At 42.1% G+C, this 25,425-nt stretch overlaps 4 protein-coding genes across 7 annotated transcripts in view; 1 reads left to right on the top strand and 3 right to left on the bottom strand.

The window, feature by feature from the left end:
* Window positions 1-700: 700 nt before the first annotated feature.
* On the bottom strand, window positions 701-2,413 carry gal3st1b (galactose-3-O-sulfotransferase 1b). The gene is made up of 2 exons (XM_008286495.1): window positions 2,292-2,413; window positions 701-2,213 (listed from the first exon to the last, which is right to left on the bottom strand). Exons 1-2 carry the CDS (start codon window positions 2,411-2,413, stop codon window positions 1,061-1,063), a joined length of 1,275 nt encoding a protein of 424 aa, XP_008284717.1. The 3' UTR covers window positions 701-1,060.
* Window positions 2,414-5,632: 3,219 nt separating this feature from the next.
* prodha (proline dehydrogenase (oxidase) 1a) lies at window positions 5,633-15,122 on the bottom strand. The gene is made up of 14 exons (XM_008286486.1): window positions 14,734-15,122; window positions 14,425-14,633; window positions 13,086-13,120; window positions 12,154-12,303; window positions 11,977-12,041; window positions 11,479-11,595; window positions 11,233-11,312; window positions 11,021-11,102; window positions 10,204-10,296; window positions 9,827-9,973; window positions 8,874-9,049; window positions 8,690-8,788; window positions 8,301-8,389; window positions 5,633-7,470 (listed from the first exon to the last, which is right to left on the bottom strand). Exons 1-14 carry the CDS (start codon window positions 15,070-15,072, stop codon window positions 7,280-7,282), a joined length of 1,872 nt encoding a protein of 623 aa, XP_008284708.1. The 5' UTR covers window positions 15,073-15,122; the 3' UTR covers window positions 5,633-7,279.
* A 2,493-nt stretch (window positions 15,123-17,615) lies between these two features.
* srsf9 (serine and arginine rich splicing factor 9) lies at window positions 17,616-22,091 on the top strand. Of its 4 annotated transcripts, none has more exons than XM_008286484.1 (5): window positions 17,616-17,713; window positions 19,125-19,301; window positions 19,471-19,661; window positions 20,906-21,078; window positions 21,157-22,091. In XM_008286484.1, exons 2-5 carry the CDS (start codon window positions 19,144-19,146, stop codon window positions 21,373-21,375), a joined length of 741 nt encoding a protein of 246 aa, XP_008284706.1. In that variant the 5' UTR covers window positions 17,616-17,713; window positions 19,125-19,143; the 3' UTR covers window positions 21,376-22,091. The 4 variants fall into 4 exon arrangements, with proteins under 4 accessions (XP_008284706.1, XP_008284705.1, XP_008284707.1 ...); XM_008286483.1 differs by having other exon boundaries at window positions 17,618-17,713; window positions 18,889-19,301; XM_008286485.1 differs by having other exon boundaries at window positions 17,622-17,713; window positions 19,100-19,301.
* Window positions 22,092-23,021: 930 nt separating this feature from the next.
* Window positions 23,022-25,425, bottom strand: part of sgsm1b (small G protein signaling modulator 1b) — a 25,124-nt gene continuing 22,720 nt past the window's right edge. Inside the window, exon 24 of the mRNA XM_008286480.1 lies at window positions 23,022-25,355. Coding sequence (XP_008284702.1) covers window positions 25,267-25,355 — 89 coding nt within the window. The 3' untranslated portion in view covers window positions 23,022-25,266. The remainder of the gene's footprint in view (window positions 25,356-25,425) is intronic.

Raw genomic sequence — 25,425 nt, 5'->3', positions numbered from 1 at the left:
TAGATAATAAATGGATGGAAACAGAGAAAGAGAATCAGATCGATTCTGAGGGCATGACTTACACGTCCCAAAAATACAATTGAATATAAATAGTTACTTATGGACTTGTAATGGCCCTGCTGTGTCCTTACATCTGCTCGCAGCTCTCACATAAAGTAACTAAAAGTCAACATTATTGATTTAAGCTTGACCATCTTTTTGAAAACGAGAGGCCCTGTCACATAACTGTTGAAGTCAAACCGATCAGGTGAGTAACCTGTGATTGCTTATGCCAGCACTGAAAACAAAATGTACACATGCCTGTGTTGAAATAGAATTCCTGTGAGTGACGCTGACATCAGCTTATGTAAACCACTCAGACGGGGTCAGAGGAGGCCATTCAAATGCATTGCATACAACAGCACTTGAGTGTCAGACCTCTAGGTGGGGCACTGACACCTTCATGAATGAAAGAGCCTCCATGAGCAGACCTGTTGTCACTGATGTCTCCAAGTCTGGCGTGATTACTGTGGGCTCAACAAAAAATAGCCTCAGGGGCCCACAAAAATGCCCCTATGTACCCTGGAACATGCATAAAACTTAGTGAAACATTAGTGCTTGCGGTGGAGGATCAACAGGCTTCGCACGCTATTAACAAAATGCTGATTATCTAAATCTTACCGAGGAAGCAAATCTCAGTCGTTAGAAACATCAGCAGGGAGGAGTGCCACTGTTCACACTGAAACCCGTTAGAAGAGTGTAAACACATTTTTTTTTTACATAGTGAAACGTTTCTCTCTTGATCTGAGTGATTTGGGAGCCATCTGTGATCCTTTTGGGGACTGAGGACCATTTTCTGAGTGTAATTCATTCTATTTTCATTATTCAGTTCTCACATCGCCGTGTTTACATCTTTAATAAGTTCAAATAAACATCAGTTGAGGTGAAAAATCTGGTGCAACATTTAGAATTTATCATTAAACCTTGTCCTAAAATTGGATAAAAACATCTGTAGAAGTAGGCAGCATGCACATACATTGTTTATAGTAGATGTTTTTAGTAAAAGTAAAATAGTAAGTCGTCAGTAAATGGTATCTTTCAACCATCCCCATAGCCGAGTCAGCCACAAGCTTACGCCTAAGTTTGATAAATATTCTATTTCAGGTGTGAGCATTTTCTCACAAATTGTCTTGAATCGGGGATCAATATCTTTTCTCAGGTTGTAACCCATGATAGAACTCTCCCCGACCGGCTGCCAGGGCCGGAAACGCCCGTCCTGAATCTTCTGGGCTCCAACTGCTTCTCCACCTTCAATGCAGATGGCCTTCATCGCAGCATTTCTCCCCCTCAGCTGGTTTACCTCCCGTTTCATTCTCTCTGTCCCGTAAGCCTCTACCCTGGCCCAGAAGGAAGCATTAAAATGCTGATAGAGTCTCCAGTCGGCTCCGTTCCACTGCAGAGCTTTGGCTCTCGTCTCAGGGTCCAGCCGAGACACAGACGAGCTTTTGCGAGCGTTAAGCTTAAAATACAGGATGTCGTCCGTGCTCCAGCACAGTAAATCCTTAAGCAGAATAAGAGACTCCTCGAAATATTCTGCTATGAGGACCAGATGAAAACGTCTCGATAAGTTATTAATGCCTCTCATTACACGAGGGTCATCGGCGTCAAGGTTGTTGTCCAAACCAAAGTCAAAAAAGAGCAGATTTTTAAGATAGAACGAGTTGTACGCCTCCGGACTGTAGAAGGCCTGAGGATTGTTCAGGAACTCTGCCAGTTTGTTCTCTCCGCTGATCCTCCATGTGAGGGGAACCGCTCTGTGGTAGTAATGGAAGGAGGACTCGAAGAGATCCACCGGGTCACGCAAGATGGTGACGTACACAGCATCCGGAGGCAGGAGCTTGGCTACTTCCCGATGGTCGAAGCGCATGTGGTTGCAGACGATGTTGAAGCACTCTCCGGGTCTGTAGTCCTTCACCTGAGAGCACAGGAAGGGCGACGGGTAGAAGAAGTCATTGCGTCCGTCGGGGAACGCAAACTTAAGCTGGTGCTTCTCGCCAAACCTGAAGAGGATGTTGAGGATGGTGCTGCTGGCAGTTTTATGGGTCTTCATGAACATGATGTTCACTTTGGGGGAGCACGCTTGTGTCTGGGATTCTGCATTCTGAGAGGGCATCGTCGAACTTTTCTTTAAAAGTCTCGCCATGCTGAGAGGGCACGTGTCTTCATGGGAACTCCTGCAGACAAATAGCAAAGCTCAGTTAATTATGCTGACTTTTCCTCAATAAAATGATGCTTTCCTTTTAAATATCGACCTGATCTTCACTTGACTCGGGCTCGTCAGGCAGTACAGCAGCAGCATGATGTTGAACAATAAAATCCAGGGAATCAGCCCTCGTATTGAAGTTGCGCACGTTCTTCCTTTGATGCCAGGCATTATTAAAACCCAAATGGGAACCTGAAAACAAATTTAGAGCACATACATGTATAGAGGAAAACACTCTGCTGGATCTTCTTGTTGTGATCCAACTGAACCAACGACCAGCTTCATGAAGCTTATGAACATTTCTGCCAACTAATTACCTCCTTACCTCATCCTTCAATGCAGTAGTGTATCTATGCTTTATAAAAATCACACCATACTAAGGTCTATTTAAATTAAATGTCATTTATTGTATTTGTTGCAGCTAAGGTTAAAAAAGAGCAAACTGTAGAATGAGAAAACACAGATAAGGAAGAAAACTGCTGCATCATTCTTTCTAGTAAATAAAGCTCAACCCACATGTTGACACCTTAAACATGTTTATGGTTCTTAAATTACCTTTTTAGCAAACAGCACAAAGGGAAGGAGAATTGAGCCTTTAATTTATAACGCATCTCAAAACGGAACAAAAGTGCTCACTTTAGGAGAAAGCACATTTTAAATGAAAATGGCAAAATATGTGAGCAGGTTTCTGCTGTTGACACTGACCAGATGCTCACTCCTGATAATTGCAGACAAATTGAAGCAGGTGGTGTCATGTGAACAGGTGTGTCCCTTTGCATGCCTGGTCCGACTTGTCTTGGACATGGATCATCTACATGCTTACAGTTCATTTGCAAAGTTTGATGAAAATGTGTCTCACCAAGTAGTGAAAATAGATCCAAACAATGAAAGAAATTCAGTTTGATCGAGGCCTACGTATCTGTAGGATGCTTTGAGAACTCTGATTATCATAAGAGTCTGACTACAAACGATATGGTGAATCAAATAAGAAATCAAAACGTTTGTACCTACCTGGAAGTGACAGCATTAGCAGCGTCTGGGTGATTATTTTCTAGACGTTGAAAGAATATCCCCCATTGTTCAGCGTGCCGTGTGCTCTCCCAGAAGCGGCAGGTCTCTTGTTGGGTGCTGGTAGGACTGAAAGTAGTCACCTGTAAGTTCTCCTCCTCCCACAGGGGCCGACCTGGTTTGATCGTGCTATTGTAGAAGGACACACCCCTACGTAACTGTTCCACCAACCATCTAAAACATATCTTTTAAACGTATGTGGCAAACAAGCAGCTTGATGTACTCAGATTGGTGCTTAGGATGTGCTAATTGAACCCAATGTACGGCATTTCTTCTAAAATCAAACTCTCTCACCTGAACCAAAGTTAATATGTGATACTTCCTCAGTCTTAACCCATTAGCTTTATTTACTTGCATGTTCTTATCTACAGCAGCAAATCAAGGAAGTCCGTTCTGCTGAGTGTAACTTGCTGATAACCTTTTTTGTTGTATGAAGCGGAGGGAGTTTGTCAGTCCAGTCATAGGAGCACTGTGCATATCTTTTTTGTGACTGTTAGGAACATTCTTCCATGCTGTCCTAACTGCTCCAAATCAATACACAGAGTCGTCTCTTAAGTTAAAGGAAAGTTTTACCTGCAGCAAGGAATCACATGCACGGTGCAGATTCTGGACAAGTGACTACCGAGTCAAGAAACGTTGCAGCATTTATACAGGCATACAAAAGATATCTCCTCTGCTTCCATTCACTGAGCACAGGCTTGGTTACTGTTTCTGTGATGCTACCCAGCCCCCTCGCAACCCGAGTGAGGATTAAGTGGTGTATAGATAATAGATAAATGGATGGATCTCAGCAGACAAGCATTTCACCTACTGAGCAGTCAAACACTTTTGAAAGACTTTATTAAAACTCCAGGCCCCAAAGCAAAACCTCAATGTGACACATACCTGTGGTCACTGAAACAAAACTAAGTACTGTGATTCTGAATCAGCCTAAGGCCCATGAAATGACCCGTGAACACCACATGGGCTTCGTCTGTCTGCACGTCTGCGTCATGGCTTTGCATGTGAAATAATCACCAGAGGACATAAAACATCTGATTATGAAACTTCACAAAGATGGAAAATGATACAGGAAGATAAAATCAACTGAAAATCAGTCAAAACACAGTTGCAGCAGTAATCAGCAGGTATAGGAGGAGCTATGATGCCACCATTTAGAGTTGCAACGACTGTCATACTAAAATGATGCAGTGCAGTGTTTGCAAAATCAAGCTCTGAAAAACAGGCAGGTATGTGTTAAAGACTTGGGACAATAGATATCAGAGGAAATGTTTCTGTGACAGCTCAGACTGTGTGATGGACGTTGCATAATGTCAACCTCTATCGATGGCATCAGGGAAAATAACTTGCTGTTCGGAGCAAAACTATAAGATTAAACTTTGCTAGAACGCATGAAAACAAGCCTGATAGATTTATGATTCCTTAATCAGATGAGACTGAGATACGTTTATTTGGTTCAAGTGGGGTCCAGTATGTTTACTATGAATCTAGCCAGCCAGTCAGTGCATTGTCCCAGCAGTGACACAGCACAGAGGTGGGTGCTGATAATATGAAGCTGCTAAGGGTGTTAGGAGATGACATTTATAGATGGCGCCATGAACACACAAGAAGAACATTCCAGCATGATATTGATCCAGAGTTTCAACAGGTGAAAAAAGTTAAATCTATTACCCTGTCAAGTGTGTCACCTGACTTGAATCCACATAGAATTCATAATGTGTCTCACTAATACATGTACAGAGCCTCTAAGACTTGCAGGGAGTTATGTCATCAAGTGCTCAGATGTCAAACATGTAGAACATAACAGACAATGACAGCGCCACAAGCACACGCTGCTCTATACACATAGCAGCGCGTGTTCAGTCTCGCTCCAGCTGCTGTGCTGTGGGGGCAGATTAACAGTTTTTCTTTTGTCTCCAGATACCACCTGGGCGCAGGTGCTGCCTCGGCTGCTGCCGTCTGCGCCCGAGGCTAAATTATCTGTGTTTCAGTAGGTCACATCAACTTGGCAGAGGAGCAAACTGCAGTGTGGCAACAGCCGTAGTTGATGTCAGCGACATCAGAATACGTCAGAGGACAGTCGGGCGATCAATTTTACTGAGAGATAAGAGCAGGGCTGCATCTGTCCAGTCTGGGGTTGCTGTGCTAAGTACTATCTACAGGGACAGAAGCTGCAGTTTGCATATCTATAGTGAAACAAAAGACTGTATTTAAATACTCTGTTACTCTGCAGATGCTCTACTACTTCCCAAAAGTGAAGAAACTTATCAGATGTTGATTGTTACAACTTTTCACAACCATAAAAAGGCACAAAAACAATCCTTCTTTACATTAACCACTTTTATTATATAATTTACACATCTTTTTACAAATGCAATGATACAGCAGTAATGAGTGAACGAACAAACAGAAAATACAACAACAAATAAAACTAAAGTTCCCATCAACACTTTAAAAGTTGCCACATTCACATACATAGTTCCAGGTGAGACGATCGACCACCACCTTAAAACAACAGGACCGTCAGATCTATAAAGATCAATTAAGGCTGCGTGACTATGCACTAATGCCACTAAATTACAGACGATCATTATTGTTGGTATTGTGTTAGAATTATGATATTGCAACTGGTAGAAAAATATCGTTTCTGACTTTCTAAAGCACTATTGTTGTGTAAAATACATTAGAACTGCAGTGATTGTGACAAGAAATGTGAATTTTTCGTCCTAAAAAACATTTTAATTTGAAAACGTTTTCTATGACTTTCATTCAACCCCTCAACGGACAACCTTAAAAAGTTTCAGAGCACTGAAACCACATAATCTGACATAACCAGTCTCTGTAAAATCACGCAGCTTCTGTTCTTCCAGGATTTTAGTTTCCTTGAAACAGCAGCTACGTCATGTTTTGGGAACATTTTGGAACACGGGTCATGAAAGTTCCTGTTTTTCTGCTTGAACCATCTGCTGTCAGCGTTTCACACCCGGAAGATGTTGAATTTACAGAAAATGAAGTTCGGACCATCTGGTACGTGTCAACAATTAAAGCAGCCGAAGCATAAAGGATTGGTGAAATGGATCACACGCTTTGTTTGGAGTTTGCACGAAAGGTACTGCAAACAATCGCCAACGGTAGTGAGGCCTTGTTTCAACACATCCACAGTTCATTTGACATGCTATCTCCTCTTTGTCTTACAGGCATCGGTGTGCGGGGATCAAGAGAGATTAAAAACAGGCTCATCTGGGCTGTGCTGCAGCATTCACGCTTCATATTTGGATCTCAGAACTCAAACCAGACATTTAAATATAAATCTCTTTCCAAAGTCTATATGCTGCACTTATATAGCAAACTATTGGTTGATACATTGACAAAAATAAACATGCTAATCAAAATGCTCACAATTCCCCTTGGAGGAGTGTACGGTGACAAAAACAAAACCTAAGTTGCACAGTAGCTTCCGGTCAGTCCTGCTAAAACAATCATAAGGCACTTTTAAGCAGCAGCTACCGAAGATAGAAGCAAAAATATAGCAAGAATCTCATTTTTAAGAGCAAATGTCACTATTTATGTACAAGAAGGCCACCTTTGGCAGTCAAAAATACATCGTTTTCTCTGTTGTGTATCAGAAGACATAAATACTTTAAAAATAAGCAGATTTGATTCTGAGGATTACTGTGGTCAGGCTGAAGTTTAGAGGTAAATATGAATCCTAACTTCTTAATAAAGCAGCATATTTATTGCTACAATGCATTATTACTAATACAGTGCTTTAACCCCTATTTATCACATTAACTTCTAACCACATTTAAAACACCTGCTGGTAGAAATGCAAAACTTTCCTGCCTGCAGTGCAGCCGAGCAACCCCCAGGAAAGATATTCATCTTCCACTACACTAACGGGTAGAGGTACACTGAAGGCAGTGGAATGCTTACAGACATGTTGCAGTTAGCATGTCGTGGTCCTGTGACTCAGTAGACAGGCTTGTAGAGAATCTGACCGCCCAGCAGTCTGCGCTTCAGCTCCTTCCACAGCAGGCTGCGCTCTCTCTGGGATCCCTTCATGAAGCCACGGTTCTCTTGAGCACGGCGAGACAGATAAGGGATGACCTCGTTGACGGGGCCGTAAGGAACGTACTTATAGACCGGGAAACCTGCTTGACCTGTTTTCAACGGAGCAGAGAGATAAGTCGTAAAAATCAATGTCCGCTGTCTCCACCGTGTGAGCGTTCAACGTCATGACTTTGTAGATAAAGTCCATCAAGTGAGCAGCAGAGAAAGAGCCAGAGGGTAAAAAAAAAATTCATGCCACAAGCTGACAGTAGCTGACAGAGCTACCAGATCATATATAAAGATGTGCTACAAAGCTGCCCCACTCCATGTGTGTTCAGTAATGGTGCAGCAGAGTGGTACATTACACTGAAAATGTGGGGTTCATAGTACAACTTCAAACTCTTCCTCTGTCTCCCTTGTGGCTGTTATAGCTTTGATCTTCCCTTTTCATCTGCAATAAAGTATTTTTCAAAAAATCAAAACACAGGACCCAAAACTGAAGGCATGTCCTGGCTCCTCGCTCCCACTGGGGCCCCAAATCATATTCAAGAAAAAAACATGACAGCTAGCAGGTTTCACTTTAGAGAACGTGGGGATGTAATTGCAGATTCATGCTGCATCATGTACAAATGTACACTATGTTCAGCACTGTCAAACCAGGTGAGATGTGTTTGTGTTCAGATTGATAGCGCACACCCCTGCGGAGTCAAACTGACGTAACATTTCAGAACAGTCGGCTAGTGGTATTGCCAACTGGGACTGTTTGCGCTCAGCATATCTACAGATCGGTTGGACTTTTAGGGTCAGCGGCTGCCTGAGTATAGAAAAGCTGACACATATAGGGACTAGGACCTCGACGGCCACATGACCGTGTGATATAACGCGACGCGATTCCATAACTCGCTGTGTACTTTTAGTATCCGAGCTGAGTGCAACATACCTAGCGGGAAGCTGATCTGGTCACACATGCCGAGCAGCTGTCCAAAGTAAACTTTGTTCTCAGTGGGTGACAGGCCCATCTCATTCATCCTGACAAAACAGAGAAACACACGTTAAAGGGCTGTTACATAATCACAGCAGCAGTGTAGTATTCCACCATTGATGTCATAATCTCATTCTGCGAACTCCACAGTCGCTCTGGAAAGTCGACAAAGAGTACGCTTTACTCGGAGCGATGTCGTACGCATTAGCTTAAACCATTGCAGCTAATCCTTTGTGAATGAGAGCTTTAAGGCTTTCGTGTAAGTTCAAACAAATTCTGCACTTTCTACACGCCAACCGTTTAACCATCTTTGGATGTTTTTCAAGCAGGGCTCAGACGAAACGTACTTCTCGAGGGTGAACTTGACAGTGTCCTCGTTGTGAGTGGCAACCATGACGTTTGCTTTCCTGCTGTGATCGATCTCCTCCAGGACGTACTCCAAACACCTGGACGAAACAACAGGGGATTTGGTTGGGATTTGCATATTTTTCAGCTGAATCACGACAAGGGGGGCCACGATTCAAGACTTACCTGTGATACATCCTGTTGGTGGCCTCGTAGTCTGGATTTATGGGATCTTCGTAGCCAATCTCCTCGGCTCTGGCTCTCTCTTGGTACATGTAGGCTCCGCGGACGAGTTTGGCACCGAAGTACCAGCCCTCCCGTCGAGACAGCTCAACATCCAGGGTTACGTTGTCATAGGCTTCCTACATAGAATGACAGCAAAAAAAATAACACAATAAGACATAACAATATATCACAAAGTTAGGAAGCACTGCCAAGACACTAATTTTTATTCTCCACATAACATTTAAGTTTCATTGTTGTTGTACACAAATCAAATATCTACTTCAGCTTTTCTATGCATATGTACAGAAGAAGGTTGCATTAATGAAAAATATCTTCAAGAATGTACCTCAAAATTCTGAATTCTGCATCTCACAATTATAAGGGAAGATCTCAGAGTTACAAGATCTTGATTTTTTGGGGAAAATATCTCAAAATTACAAGAAACTAACCCAAAATAACATACAACAGACTGTTGTGGCAGAAACTGGCTGCAGCATTCCCAGACTTTGGTGTACTTTTTCAGGTAAAACTGGTTTTTAAGGGATTGTTGTTGTGAACTGGGCTGCTTTTGTGACAATAGTGCAGTTTCCACGAATGAAAAGTTGTGCTACATTTCAGGTGAATTGTGGGGGAGGTGTGGAAGGAGTGAAGTGTGTTAAAAACAACAAGAAGGTAGTTTCAGTCAAAACCCATGACAGGCATTTTCCAAGAATACCACAAGGTCACAAAGTAAACCTTCATAAACTCTGCTAAAGTTCTCGGGGGGGAAAGAAAGTGTCAAAACTTTAAAAGCATGATTTATTTACTGTCTACGGTATCAAAGTCATTCAGCGATAGTTGCAGATCCGATTATAAACAGCAAAAAGGAACTTTGAATAGACTATCTGGCTGTAATGAGGGAGCTGTAGTCTCACCTTGAGGTAACACTGGTAAGTGTTGAAGATCACCGGCTTCTCTCTGTTGAACTTCCTCTGCATTTCCAGGGTCAGTCGACTAATAGCTGGCTGGAAGTACGTCTGCTCGGCATCCACCATAAGCCTCACTCCATGATCCATGGCATGCTGCAGTGCACAAAGAATATTTCTGTATTTTTTTTGCTCTGCGTTTGTAAAAACATCTTATGCCACAATCAGTGAATGTGTGAAGCTGTGCACACCGCTTAACCAAATGCTTTGATTTATTTTATTCGCCTCATCTACGGCCTTGATTACAAAAAAAATGAGTTCAGATTTCTGAATCTCCTGTGATTATAACACAACACATCCAGATATATTTGTCCTGGTATCCTCACCTTGGCCAGGATGTCCATTCTCTGCAGCATTCTCTTCATCTGCCTCTCCTCCTCAGCGGAGAATTTGTTCAGCAAAGGTTCCAGATGGCCCGTCTACACAACCAACACACAAAATGTTAACACATCGGGTTTTTGCTTTCTTTATGATTTCACAAACTTTATCTGCGTGTGGCAGGCAGAGGGAGAAGTCCAAATGGGGTGGTGGAAGCAATACGAGTGTCTCGACCATTTAGTCCTGTGTCCCCTTTTCTAACCGATCAAGTTTCGCAGCTGCCTTAAATTACACGAGCTGCTTTAACGTATGCACAAACACGCAATGCATAACAGCACTTCAAAGGGCAAGAGGGCACCCACAAGTCTCAAATTATGTCATGTTTTTAAGCCATAAGAACAAAATGTTTACATGAAACTGCCAGGTACTGTCTTGTGCATCTTGAGACTTGTGTCAACTTGTGTCCACGTTGTGATAAAGAAATCAAACTTCTGGTGGAGGAAGTAAAGGTGGTCCTGTTCCTTTATCACATTTATAGGTCAGGATTTCATGTTAAAGAAGCGTGGAGCATTTCCCCTTTAAAAGTAATCAATAGCTACCAGGAATAAAGGGTCACATACGTTGGAGAAATGTACGTTTTAAGGAGTTTACGCTTCGTGCTGCACAGTCAGTGCACAGATAAGGTGATAAACGACCCCAATGATTCAAAGCAAACAACTTTCAACCTCTTGAGGTATCACAGCAACTCCAGCAGTGTATTGAATTTTCCGCTTTTCCTTTCAGAGCCGGGCTGCACCGCTAAGGGCGTAACTGGCGATGACTCACCTCAAGGTTTGGCACCATGAGCAGATTGGAGATTTTTGTCGTGTCGTTTATTAAACTGTTCCAGTCCAGCATATCTATCGTTCTGCAAAAAAGACGTGAAAAAATTAAAAAGCAGGCACAAAATAAGAGAGAGAAAAAATACTTAGATGCAAAGTAATGAGTGGGCTCAGATGGTCTCTTGGTAAATTGGCACAAATGAGGAGCTACCGTACCCTGACAAACCCAGCTTCTCTCCTGTGAACCAGTTCTCGATGTCATCTTTGGCTCCGACGCCCATCTCGGTCAAGCTCTCCTACAAGGAAATAATTCAACAGTTAAATATCATTGCAATCATGTCACTCCACCGTTGGATTAAAAGAGCACACGGCACTGAGAGTCATGAAGGATTTCAAGAGGAAAACTAGTTCTGCATGAGCACGCATGAACTTGCACCAGACTTTGCTGCAGGCTGGACACACCTTGAGTTGTTCCAGTTCCAGCTTTTGCTCCAAAACCATCATTTCTGATATTCCCTGTTGTGCGGCGAGGAAGTTAAAGAAGCGTCTCCATTTAACCAGGACCTCTGAAAACTGGAGCTGTTCAAACACAGAACAAAACATTAACCATCACGCTGTAAAGTCATATTTATAATATTCATTGTGAAGGTTATAACTGCATTCATCAGTAATTTGTTTACAGAAAATAACACCTTCTGCTCATATTAACTGGCAAATCCTTTTAACTTGAGAAAAAACTGTGACACTGAGGTGTGAACCAACGAATTGTGGCTAATTTTCCCGCCACTTTCTTGCAGTTCATAATTGTAGAAGCTCACGTAGTGATTGGCTCTGGATCAAAACCATAAATATAGATAAACAACTTTACTGGCCTTTAACTAGCTTTGTGCTGATAACCTGTTTATCAGTGGAAGATATTGGTAACTGTACTTAATATCAAAGATATGAAGCGAATCTTACGAGGAACTGTGGGCGTCCCAGTGCAGTCATTTTGATGGCAGAAAACCCATCAGAAGAGGCGCCACCTGAAATCAGAAGTGTCGTGTTAAATCTCCCATTTATAAAGTTCCTTTTTTCCCCCCTTTAAAAAGGATTTATTATATTCTTAATTGCTCTTTCGAGAACCATAATACTTACCAGAGGCTTTAATGCAGTTCATGAACGTCTCCATTTGGTTGTCACATTTGGCCTCGTCTGCGTAGAAGTACGTACGAGCGCTGATGACGCCCCCACGTCGGTCCCCGAACTGACGATGGGCTTTGTACTTTTTCTCACGATGGTCGTCGCCTAAAGTGAGAAAACAGTGACTTAAAGTAAATAAAAGTAGCTTGCTGGGGTTTTTTTCTTGATCAAAACAATTAATTAGGGAATCACTGGTAGTCAAATGTCCTGATTGTAACATTAAGACTTTAATGTTTACGGAAAAACAAAAAACAGCACAAGATGGAAGATAATATTAAAAGTTAATCCTCTGACTGTAAAATCATCAGAATTACTTCCATCCTGCAGTTTTTTGAGTTTAGTACAGATACAAAAATATAACAGATGTACAAAAGCCCTATTCGGGATCTTTAATGGGTTTTAGTTTAATAATTGTTCCATTAGTTGGACATAAACATCCAGTCTTCTTCATCACATTCATGTAACTCATCAAACTGATACAGTAGCTCTACTACTATCCACAATACAACTGCCAGATATCATAAGATAATAAGAATATGTATCAATATTAGAGAAATCACTGGCACGTTATATATGGATCTTAAATCAACCCCCTAAACTCAAGCCAAGCTTCATGTCACTGCACCAGCCGAACTGGACGGACACCACCGGATCCAGATATAACCAGTCCCACCCAGGCCCGACGCCACGTTCGCATGACTAAGCATACCAACCAGGACACCCGGTGCAGACTTGAGTTGCATTCAGGGCAAGATTAAGCAAGTGAATGTCAAAGCGAACCTGCATTTGAACCTGGTAGCTGCACAGCATTCGTGTGGCCAATGAGTCATGTAGAGGCTGAGGAGTTGCGCAACATTAAATACAGTAAGTTCAGCTTATATACATACCTGGACTTTCTTTCTCTGCTTCAGAAACACATGAACTGAAAGAGACGGAAGGAGGGATTGGCTTAAGAACAGAACAACAAATATCGACTTTTACAAGAGAAAAGATTGTTGCGTCTCTACTTATTTAAACCCTCATCTCACCTTCATCAATGTTTTACTGTGCAGGAGTGACGCATGAGGGAACAAATGAAAACACTCCTTTCATTGTGTTGTCTTCTCAATAGAGGGTTTATTTCAATGGGTTTAAATGGGGTCTTCACTAAAATACGATGTTGTTTAGTTCAGCACGTGTACCCTCGTGCTTTGTAAATTAAACCCAATTAAAAAAAAAGACACGATACGGTTATTTTCAGCTCTGACTATTGCATAACACTCTCCTGCATGTGTCTCACGAAAGGATCCAGCACATTACTCTAAAGGCTTGGCAGCGTTTCCATGAGCTCCAGCCTCCCAGCTGAATAAGCGGCTCAGCCAATCGGAGGAGAGGGGTCTGTCTGAGCCGGCCAATAGCGGCCGTGCACTGTTTTCCCAACTCCAGAATAAATAAAACACCTGAGGTTTTAATTACAGTTACAGGTCGAGGGGAGGAAACGTCCCGTGAATGATACGGACAAAACAGAAGCCGTATATGATAAGATAAGAAGTGACTGATACCAAAGTTCAGTGGTACATTTTACACATGAATGTAAATAAAAGATCTGCCAACACATGATGCAGAGAGGTGAACGCCTGCTACTGAAAGCGATCAAACCTCACTGTATTTAAAATGTCAGTGGCTATATGTTTGGAGCAGAAACCTGATACGTAGCGACTACATCCTATCATCATGACTGGTTCAACCTGCTGGAAGAGCCTGGAGCTAAATAAGCTGCCCTATATAATGTTCTGTGAACCCAAACACCTCGAGTCGCTTCGGTGTAAACTTACAGTCTAGTAAAGAATCCACCACAACGTAACCGATACAGTGCAGTAAGGCACTTAGAAGAAGTCTTTTCTACAATTTCCTCTTGTTCCTTTGTGTTTTTTTCCAGTGTGCAGCTCCTGTTACAGCCCATACATGCAGAGGTGGAAGCGAGGGAGTGTCTCTCTGTAAATGCACTGATTTGCCAGCCTTGTTGTTTAAAAAAAAGAAAAAAACATTGCTTCAATCAGGAACAGAATGTCCCATTGTGGAGCACCTAAGACTCCTTATGTGATACGGGGCAATAGAAATAAATTAAACTCAGGTGATCTTTATGAATTTCAGGTAAATGGATCCTCTATTGGAGCACATCTGGCTTGTATTAAAGATGTATTATTTGTGCTTGGTGTTTCTGAACCCATCACATTTAATACTCACTCCATTTCTTTCTTCTCAGCCTCCTCCTGGGTCAAGTCCTCCTCCACGCTGTAGTCCAAAACCGCCCCCACGCCGAAGGCCTGGTTCTTCTGGATCAGAGGTTTGATGGAGTTGTGGTCTTCTCCCGCCACAAACTGGCCGTAGAAGGTCATCTTCATCATCCTCTCGAACATCCACTTGCCCAGCAGCTTCTTGCTCAGGTCCATCAGCTGGAAACACAAGGAAGGGAAAGAAAAAGAAGAAGAGTTTTACTGGCCTGCTGTGACATGCCTTCAGGTGTCACCCAAACAGGAAGTAGTGTGAACTCACCTCTTTGTTCTTCTCAACCAGGACGTCGATGGTACACAGCTTGAAGACCAGCAGACTTCGGAGCAGCTCGATGTTCCCTTTGCTTCTGTAGGCTTCCTGCGTGTTGTCGAAGTCGATGTGGATTTTACTGAGCGGCGTGTTGCTCAGGCTTCTGGTCTGGCTGATGAGCTCCACCGGCACAGCCTCCACCACGGTGCATTCATCCATCTGCGGCTCCTTCTCCTCCTGGCTTTTGGCGGACGCGACCGTCGAGCGACATCTTGCAGGTGAAAGTCTCAGCTTTCCGATGCTGCCCGTGTTCGCCCTCACCAGAGCCGGGACGAACTTAGTGTACGACATGTTTGTTTCGCTTCCGAACAGCTTCCTCTGCGCGAGCCGCCTTGCACTCTTCGGTTAAGTAGTGCGCGCGCTCAGGAGGAGGATGAGAAGGAGGTGGAGGAGGAGAGGGGCGGGGCCTCACGTGTTACATCACTGTGCCAGGCATCACGCGCGGACACATGCTGGCAGCAGCGATGTTTGAGGTTCAGCTGACACTTTATCACAGCGTCCTCAAGTTTATTCATAGCCTCCCATTAAAGAAAATAAAAAAAACAAAAACAGCAGCTGTCACTCAAATAGGCTGCAATTGGCAAAAATAATAATAAATAAAAATTTTAGTGAAAATGTTGACATTGATTTTGAATTGTGGTTCAACAGAAATACATAAAAAATAAATAAATAAAAAATCAAGCATGATGGGACCTATAAACTAATATTTTGTTGAACAACCCTTTGAGCCAGTCACGTGTTTTCTGTAACTTTCAATCAGACTTCTGCACCTGTTGACAGGGTTGTGCGATGGTGCAGCGAGAACCACCTGCAGCTGAATGTGACGAAGACCAAGGAGGTGGTGTTGGACTTCAGGAGGGACAAGTCACCACCCTCCCCTCTATGCGTCAACAGGACTAATGTGGAGATTGTCCGGACTTACAAGTAGCTGGGAATGAGTCCACCAACACAGAGGCTGTCTCCAACAAGGGCCTGAGCAGACTCTGCTTCCTCATGAGGCTCAGGTCTTTCAGTGTATGCATGCTCCTGATGTTCTATCAGTCTGTGGTGGCGAGCGCCATCTTCTTTGCTGGGGTGTTCTGGGGCACAAGCATCAAGCATCGAGGTGAAGGACGCCAACAGACTGAACAAACACATCAGGAAAGCCCAGTCTGTTGTTGGCTGTCAGTTGGTCACCCTGGAGGAGGAGGAGGTGGAGCAGAGGACCAACCTGCAGGTCATCATGGACAAATCCTCGCACCTCCTCCATCAGACTGTGGACAATCTGAGGAGCAGCTTCAGCAGCAGACTGATACAACCCCGCTGCTCCAAGGAGCATCACAGGAGGTCATTCCTCCTGACAGCAATAAGACTCTTTAATGCTCCAATCTAAGCAGTGTATTATTGTATCATATGATAGCACATTATCATTTGCTCATTCTGTTAATTTGCATATTTCTGTATCTGTATCTCTCTTACATATAATTGTAAATTTACTTTCTTCTATATTATATTTTCTATATTTTTGTCTTATTTTACTTTATTTAACCATCATTTCATGCCTTACCATAATACTCTGTGTTGTCTTTTGCCTTGTTTACCCGCTTCATGTGCAAAATTTTAATCTCATGTGTAAAATTTTATTCCATGTGCAACATTTTGTATTCTCATGCAATTTTTTTTAACCCTGTGTGCAACATTTCATGACATGAGAAATATGTCGTTATCATGTGTAATCTTGTTAATCTAATGTGGAATATTTAATGTGCATTGTTTTAATCTCATGTGCAATTTTGATTTTATGTGCAATAAATTAATTTTCACGGGAAATATTCCAATTGAATGTGCAATATGTCGTCATCCTGTGTGATATTACTTTACTACCTCAGAATCACTGCCAGTTTCACTTTTCTGTTTTAACTTACTTCTTTCACTTTCGGAAATGTTATCGCACCTATATTTTATTACTTTTCTCTTAGACACAGCATTTATTCATTCATTGTTATGTAGTTTTGTTTTCTGACAATAGAATTTTCTTTCAGATTAATCATGTTTCATGTTATCATGTCTCTTATCTTCACTAACAAACAGTTTAACTCTCATCCTGCCAAGATATTTGGAACAAACATCATAGCAAAAAATTGCGTAATTTCTTCTCAAAACATTATTACTTAAAACATAAAAGTATTGTTGTTAGTTTAGATAAGTTACAGTAAGTTTGCATTTTGATTACAACTTGTATCCCAAGCACAGTCCACATTTTTTTTACTTTAGAGCTTATCTATTATTCTTTGATAATGCTATCATCATGTTTCACTAATTTCATCATATGTCCCAAAATTTAAACAATGCTGACTCTGCCTCCCCCTGACTTTTAGATTGTGGTCATTGCCTGTTATCATTTCCAAGATAGTGCATACTTGGTTGTTTTATCACATCCATTCTGTTACAGAGATGTAGATTCTATTAGTGTTTAACACACTGATGTCATCTATATTATTGTGATTTATTCCAGATTGTTTTTATAACCAAACACAAGCTGGAGCTCTGACAAACAGAACAATTCCTCTCCAATCTTTCTCCTTTGAGCTTTTTTTCCCCACACTCACACCATGTCATGGTCATTGTCAGACAGCATGGCATATTTTAGTTTGAATCAGAACATAAACGTTGAATTCTGTCACAAATAAATTTTTAGAATTCTATTATGTGTTGCATTTGTGAGTCTGATCATCATTTGTTTTAGAAGGAGCAGCAATGGCTGAGCGTGACATGTTTTGGCAACAGCAGGTGGCAGCACTGCAGTAACTGTGATTGCTGACTACCGGAAATGAGAAGTAGAAGAAGAAGAAGCTAGCCGCTCGTTGAGGTTGCTAGCTACACGGAAGCGGCACAGTGTGCAAGCTGGTAACATTAAATCTACAAAAGAAGGCGCCCTCACTTGCTTTGAAAGGTAATCGTGCACATTTGATATTGTAAATGTCTTCTGCTACACGCATTTATCATGCATTGCCCAGTTACTTGTATTTAGACAGTTAGAAATGTTAGTATATTTTAGTCTAAGCTAAAGCTCCTTAGCCTCGCTAGCTGACCTTACGTTATCAACAAAGAGACTCGTCAGCTGCTATATTTGCTGCTGTACATATTCGGCTGGCGCTCACTCTCCAGCCATAAACGTTAAGTTAAACCGTTGCATGGATAGTTAATGAGGATGTACTTTGCGTGAAATGCTTTTAAAGCAAGCAACACATCGTATACATCGGACATTAGCTAATGCTAGCTAGGTAGCTGCGGGCTGCTTTAGCAGTAGCTCGAGCGGTGTGTTGGAACACAGTGGAAGGTGAATGCTGAGCAGATACCCGCATTTGCTGCCTTATAAATAATATTAAAAGGGACGTTTTAAGTTAGAGTTTTACACATTTTCGCCAATGGAAGTTTTATAATTCAATCGTCCGTTTGTCAGTGTTTAGCTTTAGCAAGCAAACACGTTTGGTCTGTTCACCGTACACAAGGCCCCGGAAGCGTTTTGAACCACAGATGAATAATAGAGGATTAGAAAATGCACCTGTTGGTTGTATACCTGTTACGCAGTTCAGTCAAACATCCTTATCTTAAATACTACATATTTTAAAGTTACGTAATTGTGCTTTTTTTTTTGTTCCTTTTGTTTTGTATGTGTTCCAACACAACGTGCATAATGCTAATTCTGTAGCTTCCACGTTGGAAAACAAAACAAAACACACACACACACACACACACACACACACACACACTAAATCCAGTCAGGCTGGAATGCAGGTGTGTCCACGAAGAGTACGAGGGGTCACAAGCAGTTTTAATGACTATGATAAGAACGTGAATCATTTGCTAGAGCCTGCATTCACATCTCAGTCAACCCAAACAGTTTGTAAGCTCCTGGAGAGAGATCAACAAATGTTAGTATTTCCTGTGATTTTGTCTGTACATTTTAATGTCTGCACCACACACTGAAGTAAACATTGTCTGTTACTTAGTGGGATATTTTCTAGTAGAGAACCTCCACATGATACTTACATTGTTAGTTTAAAGAGCATAATACTGTAACTAATGATTGAGGTTGTTGGACATTGATTACCCTGTGTTTTAAAGCTTTCAGGCTTGGATCCGGGGTCCTGTGCCATTTTTCTTGAACTCATCATTTACTGCTATCATGGCTGCATCCCTGGTTTAGCGATTTGTTTTTGTCTAAATTAAGGAATTGGCTTCGGATGGACTAAGTTTTGGATTGGAACTAGGAATAGGATAAGGACCGCTTCTACGAGCTATTTGTGAAAGCAAGAAGTGATCTTAAAGTCTGCAGGTGCCCCCCCATTCTGTGTCAGCAGTTCCACCCACTCAACCACCATGTCTGATGGCCGGATCTATGTGGGGAATCTTCCCGTGGACGTCCAGGAGAGAGACATTGAGGATCTCTTCTACAAATATGGAAAAATTCGCGAAATTGAATTGAAGAACAATAGAGGCACTATCCCTTTTGCGTTCATCCGATTTGAAGATCCACGGTGAGTTTTTGGGATGGTCTCTGGCAAGTCGAATCAAATTCCCCTTTGTTGGACCCCTTAAGTAGTATCGTATAATATCATCGCCAGCAGGGAATGGATGGAGACAGCCTGTCCAACTTATGTCCGCTAGGCCTACTTTGGTAAGGGGTTCTTTGCTCTCTTCTCTTAGGGATGCAGATGACGCTGTCTATGGAAGGAATGGATATGGATATGGGGACTCCAAGCTTCGTGTGGAGTATCCTCGATCCTCTGGTGCTAAATCTGGTCCCATGGGAGGCGGTGGAGGAGGAGGAGGAGGAGGACCAAGAGGAAGGTTTGGACCCCCAACTCGAAGATCCGAATTCCGGGTCATAGTAACTGGTAGGTGGACGTTATAGGTCGTAGCCAGTTAATAGTAATCACTCTTTCCATTCGGCCTGGAAGTCAAGGGGACTGGTAGGAAGGTGGACATAGGAGTCGTAGGCAGATGTGTTTCTCTCTCTCTTTCTCATGGCGGACTGGAGGACAAGGGGACTAGTAGCTGGACATCATGAGTCGTAGGCAAATGTGTTTCTCTTTCTCATGGCGGACTGGAGGACAAGGAGACTAGTAGAGGACGTCATGAGTCATAGGCAGATATGTGTCTCTCTCTCTCTGTCATGGCGGATTGGAGGTCAAAGGGACTAAGTGGATGAGGTCAAGTCCGCACCTAAAGTCATGAAAAACAAATGAGTAAAGTGAAACCGGTCATGTTGGCTGAATAATCCCAATCACCGGCTATAGTGACTGGTAGGTGTCATTTTGTCATTGTGTATTATTATTTGTTGTGTGCTGCATTTATTGAATGTTTAGAGAAACTGTGTAGCTGGACTGCTTATCTAACATCAAACCCTTAAAGTTGTCTGTCTTAAGTGGTCATACTACATATGATTACAACAGAGTGCTTAAGGTCATTCATCCCATTATTTCTTTTAAATTGTCACATCAGTAAGGCTTTCTTGACTATCAAGACCTGTATCATACACAGGATCTTGTGAAAACCGAGTGGAGAAGTGGATAATTCTACCTCTCTTGAGGCTTTAAAGATACCTTTTCCAATTGATAATTAAGATGACAGTCCATTTTAACATTTCCAACTCTGGGTTTGGCCTTAAACACTTATTTCAGCAATAAGTAACTGTGCTGGATAGAAACATATATGTACATATAGACTGTAGGTGTTAAGTGAACTGCAAGTGCCATAGAGTACTGCCATTAGACACAGCCACTCACATGGGTTGCAGTTTATTTGCCTGTTGTTGTAATTAGTTTTCACACAGACAGACACGAGGTGTTGGGGAGGAGCTTTGCTTTTTGTTTATGTTCAGACATAATCATAAATCCATCTTAACCTTATGATTAATGATAATTCATTTGAAAATGTACAGTAAGGCTACAAAACCCAGGCTCTTCCCACTCCTCCATCCATTTACATTCAGCTTAACTTTGACTTTTTTAGGCTCACACTTCATTAAAATGATCCATAAAAGTAAAGTCTAGAGAGTTTATATTTTGAACTAAAGATGAAACTTTTGCCTGCAAGGTAAAATATATTTTTTAATCATATTTATCTTTTCCCATTCCAGGTTTACCACCAACTGGGAGCTGGCAGGATCTGAAGGATCATATGCGCGAAGCAGGCGATGTTTGCTTTGCAGATGTGCAGCGAGACGGAGAGGGCGTGGTGGAATTTCTCCGCAGAGAGGACATGGAGTACGCGTTACGCAGATTGGATCGGACTGAGTTTCGTTCGCATCAAGTGAGTGTCGTTGACGATGAGATTTATTGAGATGGTGAAACAAGCGATGGTCTAAGTTTTATTTTTGTTCTTTCGTAGGGCGAGACCGCTTACATCCGCGTCTACGAGGAGAGAGGTACTCCGAACTGGGGTCGCTCACGTTCCCGTTCCAGATCCAGAGGGCGCTATTCGCCCCCATACCGAGGATCTCCCCCTTCACGCTACCAGTCACCTCCACGCCATGCTATGTCAAGGCATAGTCCACCCCCCAGGAGGCACCCTCCACAGCACAGCCCGCCGCCTCGTCATTATCGGTAGAAAGGCTCGCCAACTGCAGAAGGAAATGGAGGAAATGTTTTGTAATTCAGCATTTTATCTTTTTTTTTTTCTTCTTTTTTTTTTTAACCCCAGGCCTCCTCGTAGGACACACCGTTGTTATTTCTTTCATACATACATTCCATGATCAGAAACCCCCCCTGCCCCCCTGAACCATGTCCTCCTCCCTACAGCCTTAAAGATTTTTTTATTTTCCAAACATCCACGTGTTATTTGGAAGGTTGTTTGAATTTGTTTTTTTTCTCCTTCTTCGTGAGATATCTGTATTTGGCGATGAAACAAGATATTGGATCCTGGATTGTGCTGTCATGTTTGACAGGTACCAGTACTCCTGTCTGATGTTATAATGTCCAAAATAAATTGTACATTTCTGCAGCTATCTGATCAAAGGTCATACTGCTTCTTAAATTGACAAAATTTTCCTTTTTGTGTGTCACATTTCCGTAGCTTTAAGTATGACGTTTTTTGCCAATCTAAGAACCTGTGAAGCTAATCATTATTGTAAAATTAGTGAGCCTTTTAGAGTAGTGACACATGTTGACTGTGAGCCTCTCCTGTTATTTTTTTTATTTTTTTTTAACGTGTGAACCGCTGACCGAGGTGGCCTGTAGGTGGACTATAATTTGTATGCATCTCTAATGTTGTTGTTTTTTTTTTTTCTTTATCAATAAAATGCAAACTTTTACTGTGACAATTTATTCTTTATCTGAAAACTTGTTTTTATCCCTGTGTTCTTTCAAGCAAACTTCAATTTAGATTAATTCTGCTGCAGATATTTAAGTCATGAGTGGCTAGTTGGGATAGACTTCATAAAAAACAAACTAAATAGTGCTGAGAGGATGAAGTTGGGCTTAGCTCTTTGTCCGACACGCTGTACAAAAGATTCACTGAGATCCAAATACATTTCAAAAGATTAGTAATGTAAAAGGTCAACTTAATATAATGTGCACGACATATAACAAAATTAATATCGCAGCGATCAAGCTTGCAGTCAACAAAAAATACGGCATCCCACTCATCCTCTCCTTCACCAACTGCCTACGTGCAGGTGAGCATGTAGCACCCTGTACCATGTGACCAGCTCCCAGCAAATAATCAGAATTATACAAATAACCAACATCCATCCATCCATTATCTATACACCGCTTAATCCTCACTAGGGTCGTGAGGGCTGGAGTCTATCCCAGCTGACTCAGGGTGACGGCAGAGGACACCCTGGACAGGTCACCAGTCTATCACAGGGCTACACTTAGAGACAGACAACCAAGCACACACATTCACACCTACAGACAATTTAGAATCACCAATTAACCTCAACATGTTTTTGAACTGTGTGGGAGGAAGCTGGAGAACCCGCAGAGAACCCACGCTTGGGCGCTTGGCATGCATGGGGAGAACATGGAGACTCCACACAGAAAGACTGGGACGTGAACCGGCGACCTTCTTGCTGCGAGGCAATGGTGCTAACCACTGAGCCACCTAGCCTATCCCTTTAAAATGAAACTAAACTAAAATAGAATTTTGCTGTAGGACTACTGGAAAAAATACAACAAATTTGCATTGGATGATTAAAAGATTATTGTTTCTAAATATGTTTTGTCTAGAAAACACACACAAGGCACATGGGATGCAAAATATAAGATTTTTAATACACAATAAATTAATTATACTCAGTGACCATTTTAGAAGACAGAACAAAAATAAAAATATATTTATTTCCAGTGGCATACTTTTCACTTTCTTTTCATTATAATCAGACTAAGCCCATATACAGACATCGTATTGCATTTAATAAATATGTACTAGCTTAGATTCTTTTTCTTTTTTTTTTTTTGTACAATAAGTCAGTTTCTTTTTGAACACATTGTTTACTGTAAATCTTCTGACAACAAACAGCAATACACAAACAGCAATACTCAGGCATGTTTTTAGAAGATCATATGGAGACACGTTAGCAGTGATAGCCAAACACTGGAATTCAAGCCACAGTGAACCAAACATGGGTGCGTTTTGGCTGTTTTGGAGCTGTAAGTGGCACCGATAAAACATTTTCTGACTTCGCCGTTATTGGTATTTAGCGATGTAGAATGGTTTGTCTGCTGTGATTTTGATATATCCATCTGTCAACTGTTGCTGATCAGAATCATGGGAAACCAAAGGATTTAATTTGAATCATTGTCAACCAGCCTCCAGGACATTTTTCTCCTGGAAAGACATGCTGCAGTTAAATGTAAATCATGTTTCATCGATTTAAGGCTGAACCTCCTTCACTGGATTGGATTAGCAGCAGAAAGTTCGTTGATGTCAAAACCTACACTTCAAAAAACCAACATCTACATGGCTGCATACCACCAACTAACCACGAAGTTGATCGTCTGATTTTTACTCTTAAGCAAGATCTCATCTTCTTTAGTCGCTGAAGTTAGAGCTGTCTGAGCAGCACCGTCGAGCGGGGAGTTCATGTGCTCACTATGCCATAAGTGAAGCCTCACCAGATAAAACCGAGCGGGAAAAATGTAATTAAAGAAATGAATTGAGAAATATCCAAAGTGGGCCTGTGGATGTGGTGGTGAGCGCTCAAAGCTGGTTTCCAGCAGGTATGAACGCAGGGATCTTGAGGTAATAGTGACGACGAATGCCACTGAAATGGTACTCAAACAACTGATGGTGCGTTTAAGACACGGCAGCCAAGATCAGCAGACAGAAATCTGTTCAACTCATCTTGAGGCGAAAGTGAAAAGGTGGAAGTGCAACGTGTGAAGGAAGCACGCTGCCATCGCTGCACATCCGTTTCACACCAAACTGCCCATCTGAAGAGCTCTCACGATGCTGCGTGGAAGCAGAATCTTTTATGAAAACCAGCAGCTGAAGCGTTCAGCCTGAGCAGCATCGTGCAGTTTAAGACTGCGCCGAATGCCTGCGTTTAACCGTTTAAACAATTCCAGAGAAGCGTTAGTTGCACTGAAACAAAAGCGAGCACAAGGAGTCGAACTCAAGCTGGTCGGATTGATGCATAGAGGAGGTCAGACGTAGAGGGAGCACACAGTATGAGAACTCGGTCGGAGGAAACGGTGATACTGTAAATGCATACTATGTGCAATCATGCTGGGCTGCACGGATTTCAGGTTTGCATATCCTGCAAGCTTGTGTGCATCAAACACGTGAAGAGAGCCATCAAATGTTTAAAAAAAAGGCCAACGAGTGGTCCTCCAAATGGCTACTGAGAGGCAAGCCAGAGACCACACACACACACACACACACACACTCACACACACACACACGCTACTTGGACACAACCGAGCACCAACCGACCCCGAACTGGTCGGCAGTACCTCTAATGTTTACAAAAAATCAAATCATCTAATAATGACGCCAGATACTGAAAATATGTTCAAGTGTGTCACAAAATGTTTAACCATGGCAGCTACAATTTCAGCTAAATAATCATGAAAATATATTCAAGTGTATCACAAGATGTGGAACTTAAAGAAGATTGTAGAATATCAATTTGGTTGCTGTATCCCTGAAAAAATAGCTAAATTTAAGGCAAAACAAACAACATCCTGAAGCGGTTTCAACAAGGGTACATTCACTAGGTGAACAATAACACTTGAAAAATACATGAATTTACTGGCAATAATTGCATCTCCTGAATATAGAGAGGAGCGACTGGAGAGAAGTTGTTGCACAACTATCTTAGAGTAAGAGCAGCTTTAATGACCAGTTACGTGTTCAGCAGTCGCCAATCACCGCTTTTCATCAACATCGATTGCTTCCCTTCTTGAATATGTGACTATTGTGTGGTTGTGTCAGTATCTTTAGAACAATTTCGAGCAGAGGGTCGTGGGAGTTCGGCCGTGGCGTCGTTCCGCGTCACTTGTTTTCTATGAGCGTCTGCACTTTGTGGACCAGGTCTCGCGCCATCATCAGGACCTGCGGGACATTGTGTCGCTCCGCCATTTCTGGGAAGAGAATTCAAAAATCAGCATCTGAGCATACAGGAATATGTATCTAGAATATACTTTTATAGAA

Source organism: Stegastes partitus, unplaced genomic scaffold (genome assembly GCF_000690725.1).
Source record: "Stegastes partitus isolate 25-593 unplaced genomic scaffold, Stegastes_partitus-1.0.2 Scaffold456, whole genome shotgun sequence".
Lineage (NCBI taxonomy): Eukaryota > Metazoa > Chordata > Actinopteri > Pomacentridae > Stegastes > Stegastes partitus.
Note: the sequence above shows the minus strand (reverse complement) of the source record. Positions and strands in the feature narration are given on the sequence as shown.

Bases quoted from the DNA above. Each gene is read 5' to 3' on its own strand.
- gal3st1b (XM_008286495.1), bottom strand. From the start codon at position 2,413: ATGCCTGGCATCAAAGGAAGAACGTGCGCAACTTCAATACGAGGGCTG. The intron at 2,214-2,291 runs GTCGATATTTAA...ATTTGTCTGCAG, and splicing joins CCGAGTCAAGTGAAGATCAG to GAGTTCCCATGAAGACACGT.
- prodha (XM_008286486.1), bottom strand. From the start codon at position 15,072: ATGTCGTACACTAAGTTCGTCCCGGCTCTGGTGAGGGCGAACACGGGC. The intron at 14,634-14,733 runs GTGAGTTCACAC...TTGTGTTTCCAG, and splicing joins TGGTTGAGAAGAACAAAGAG to CTGATGGACCTGAGCAAGAA. The intron at 10,297-11,020 runs GTGAGTCATCGC...TTGGTTGTGTAG, and splicing joins TCATGGTGCCAAACCTTGAG to ACGGGCCATCTGGAACCTTT.
- srsf9 (XM_008286484.1), top strand. From the start codon at position 19,144: ATGTCTGATGGCCGGATCTATGTGGGGAATCTTCCCGTGGACGTCCAG. The intron at 19,302-19,470 runs GTGAGTTTTTGG...CTCTTCTCTTAG, and splicing joins ATCCGATTTGAAGATCCACG to GGATGCAGATGACGCTGTCT. The intron at 21,079-21,156 runs GTGAGTGTCGTT...GTTCTTTCGTAG, and splicing joins CTGAGTTTCGTTCGCATCAA to GGCGAGACCGCTTACATCCG.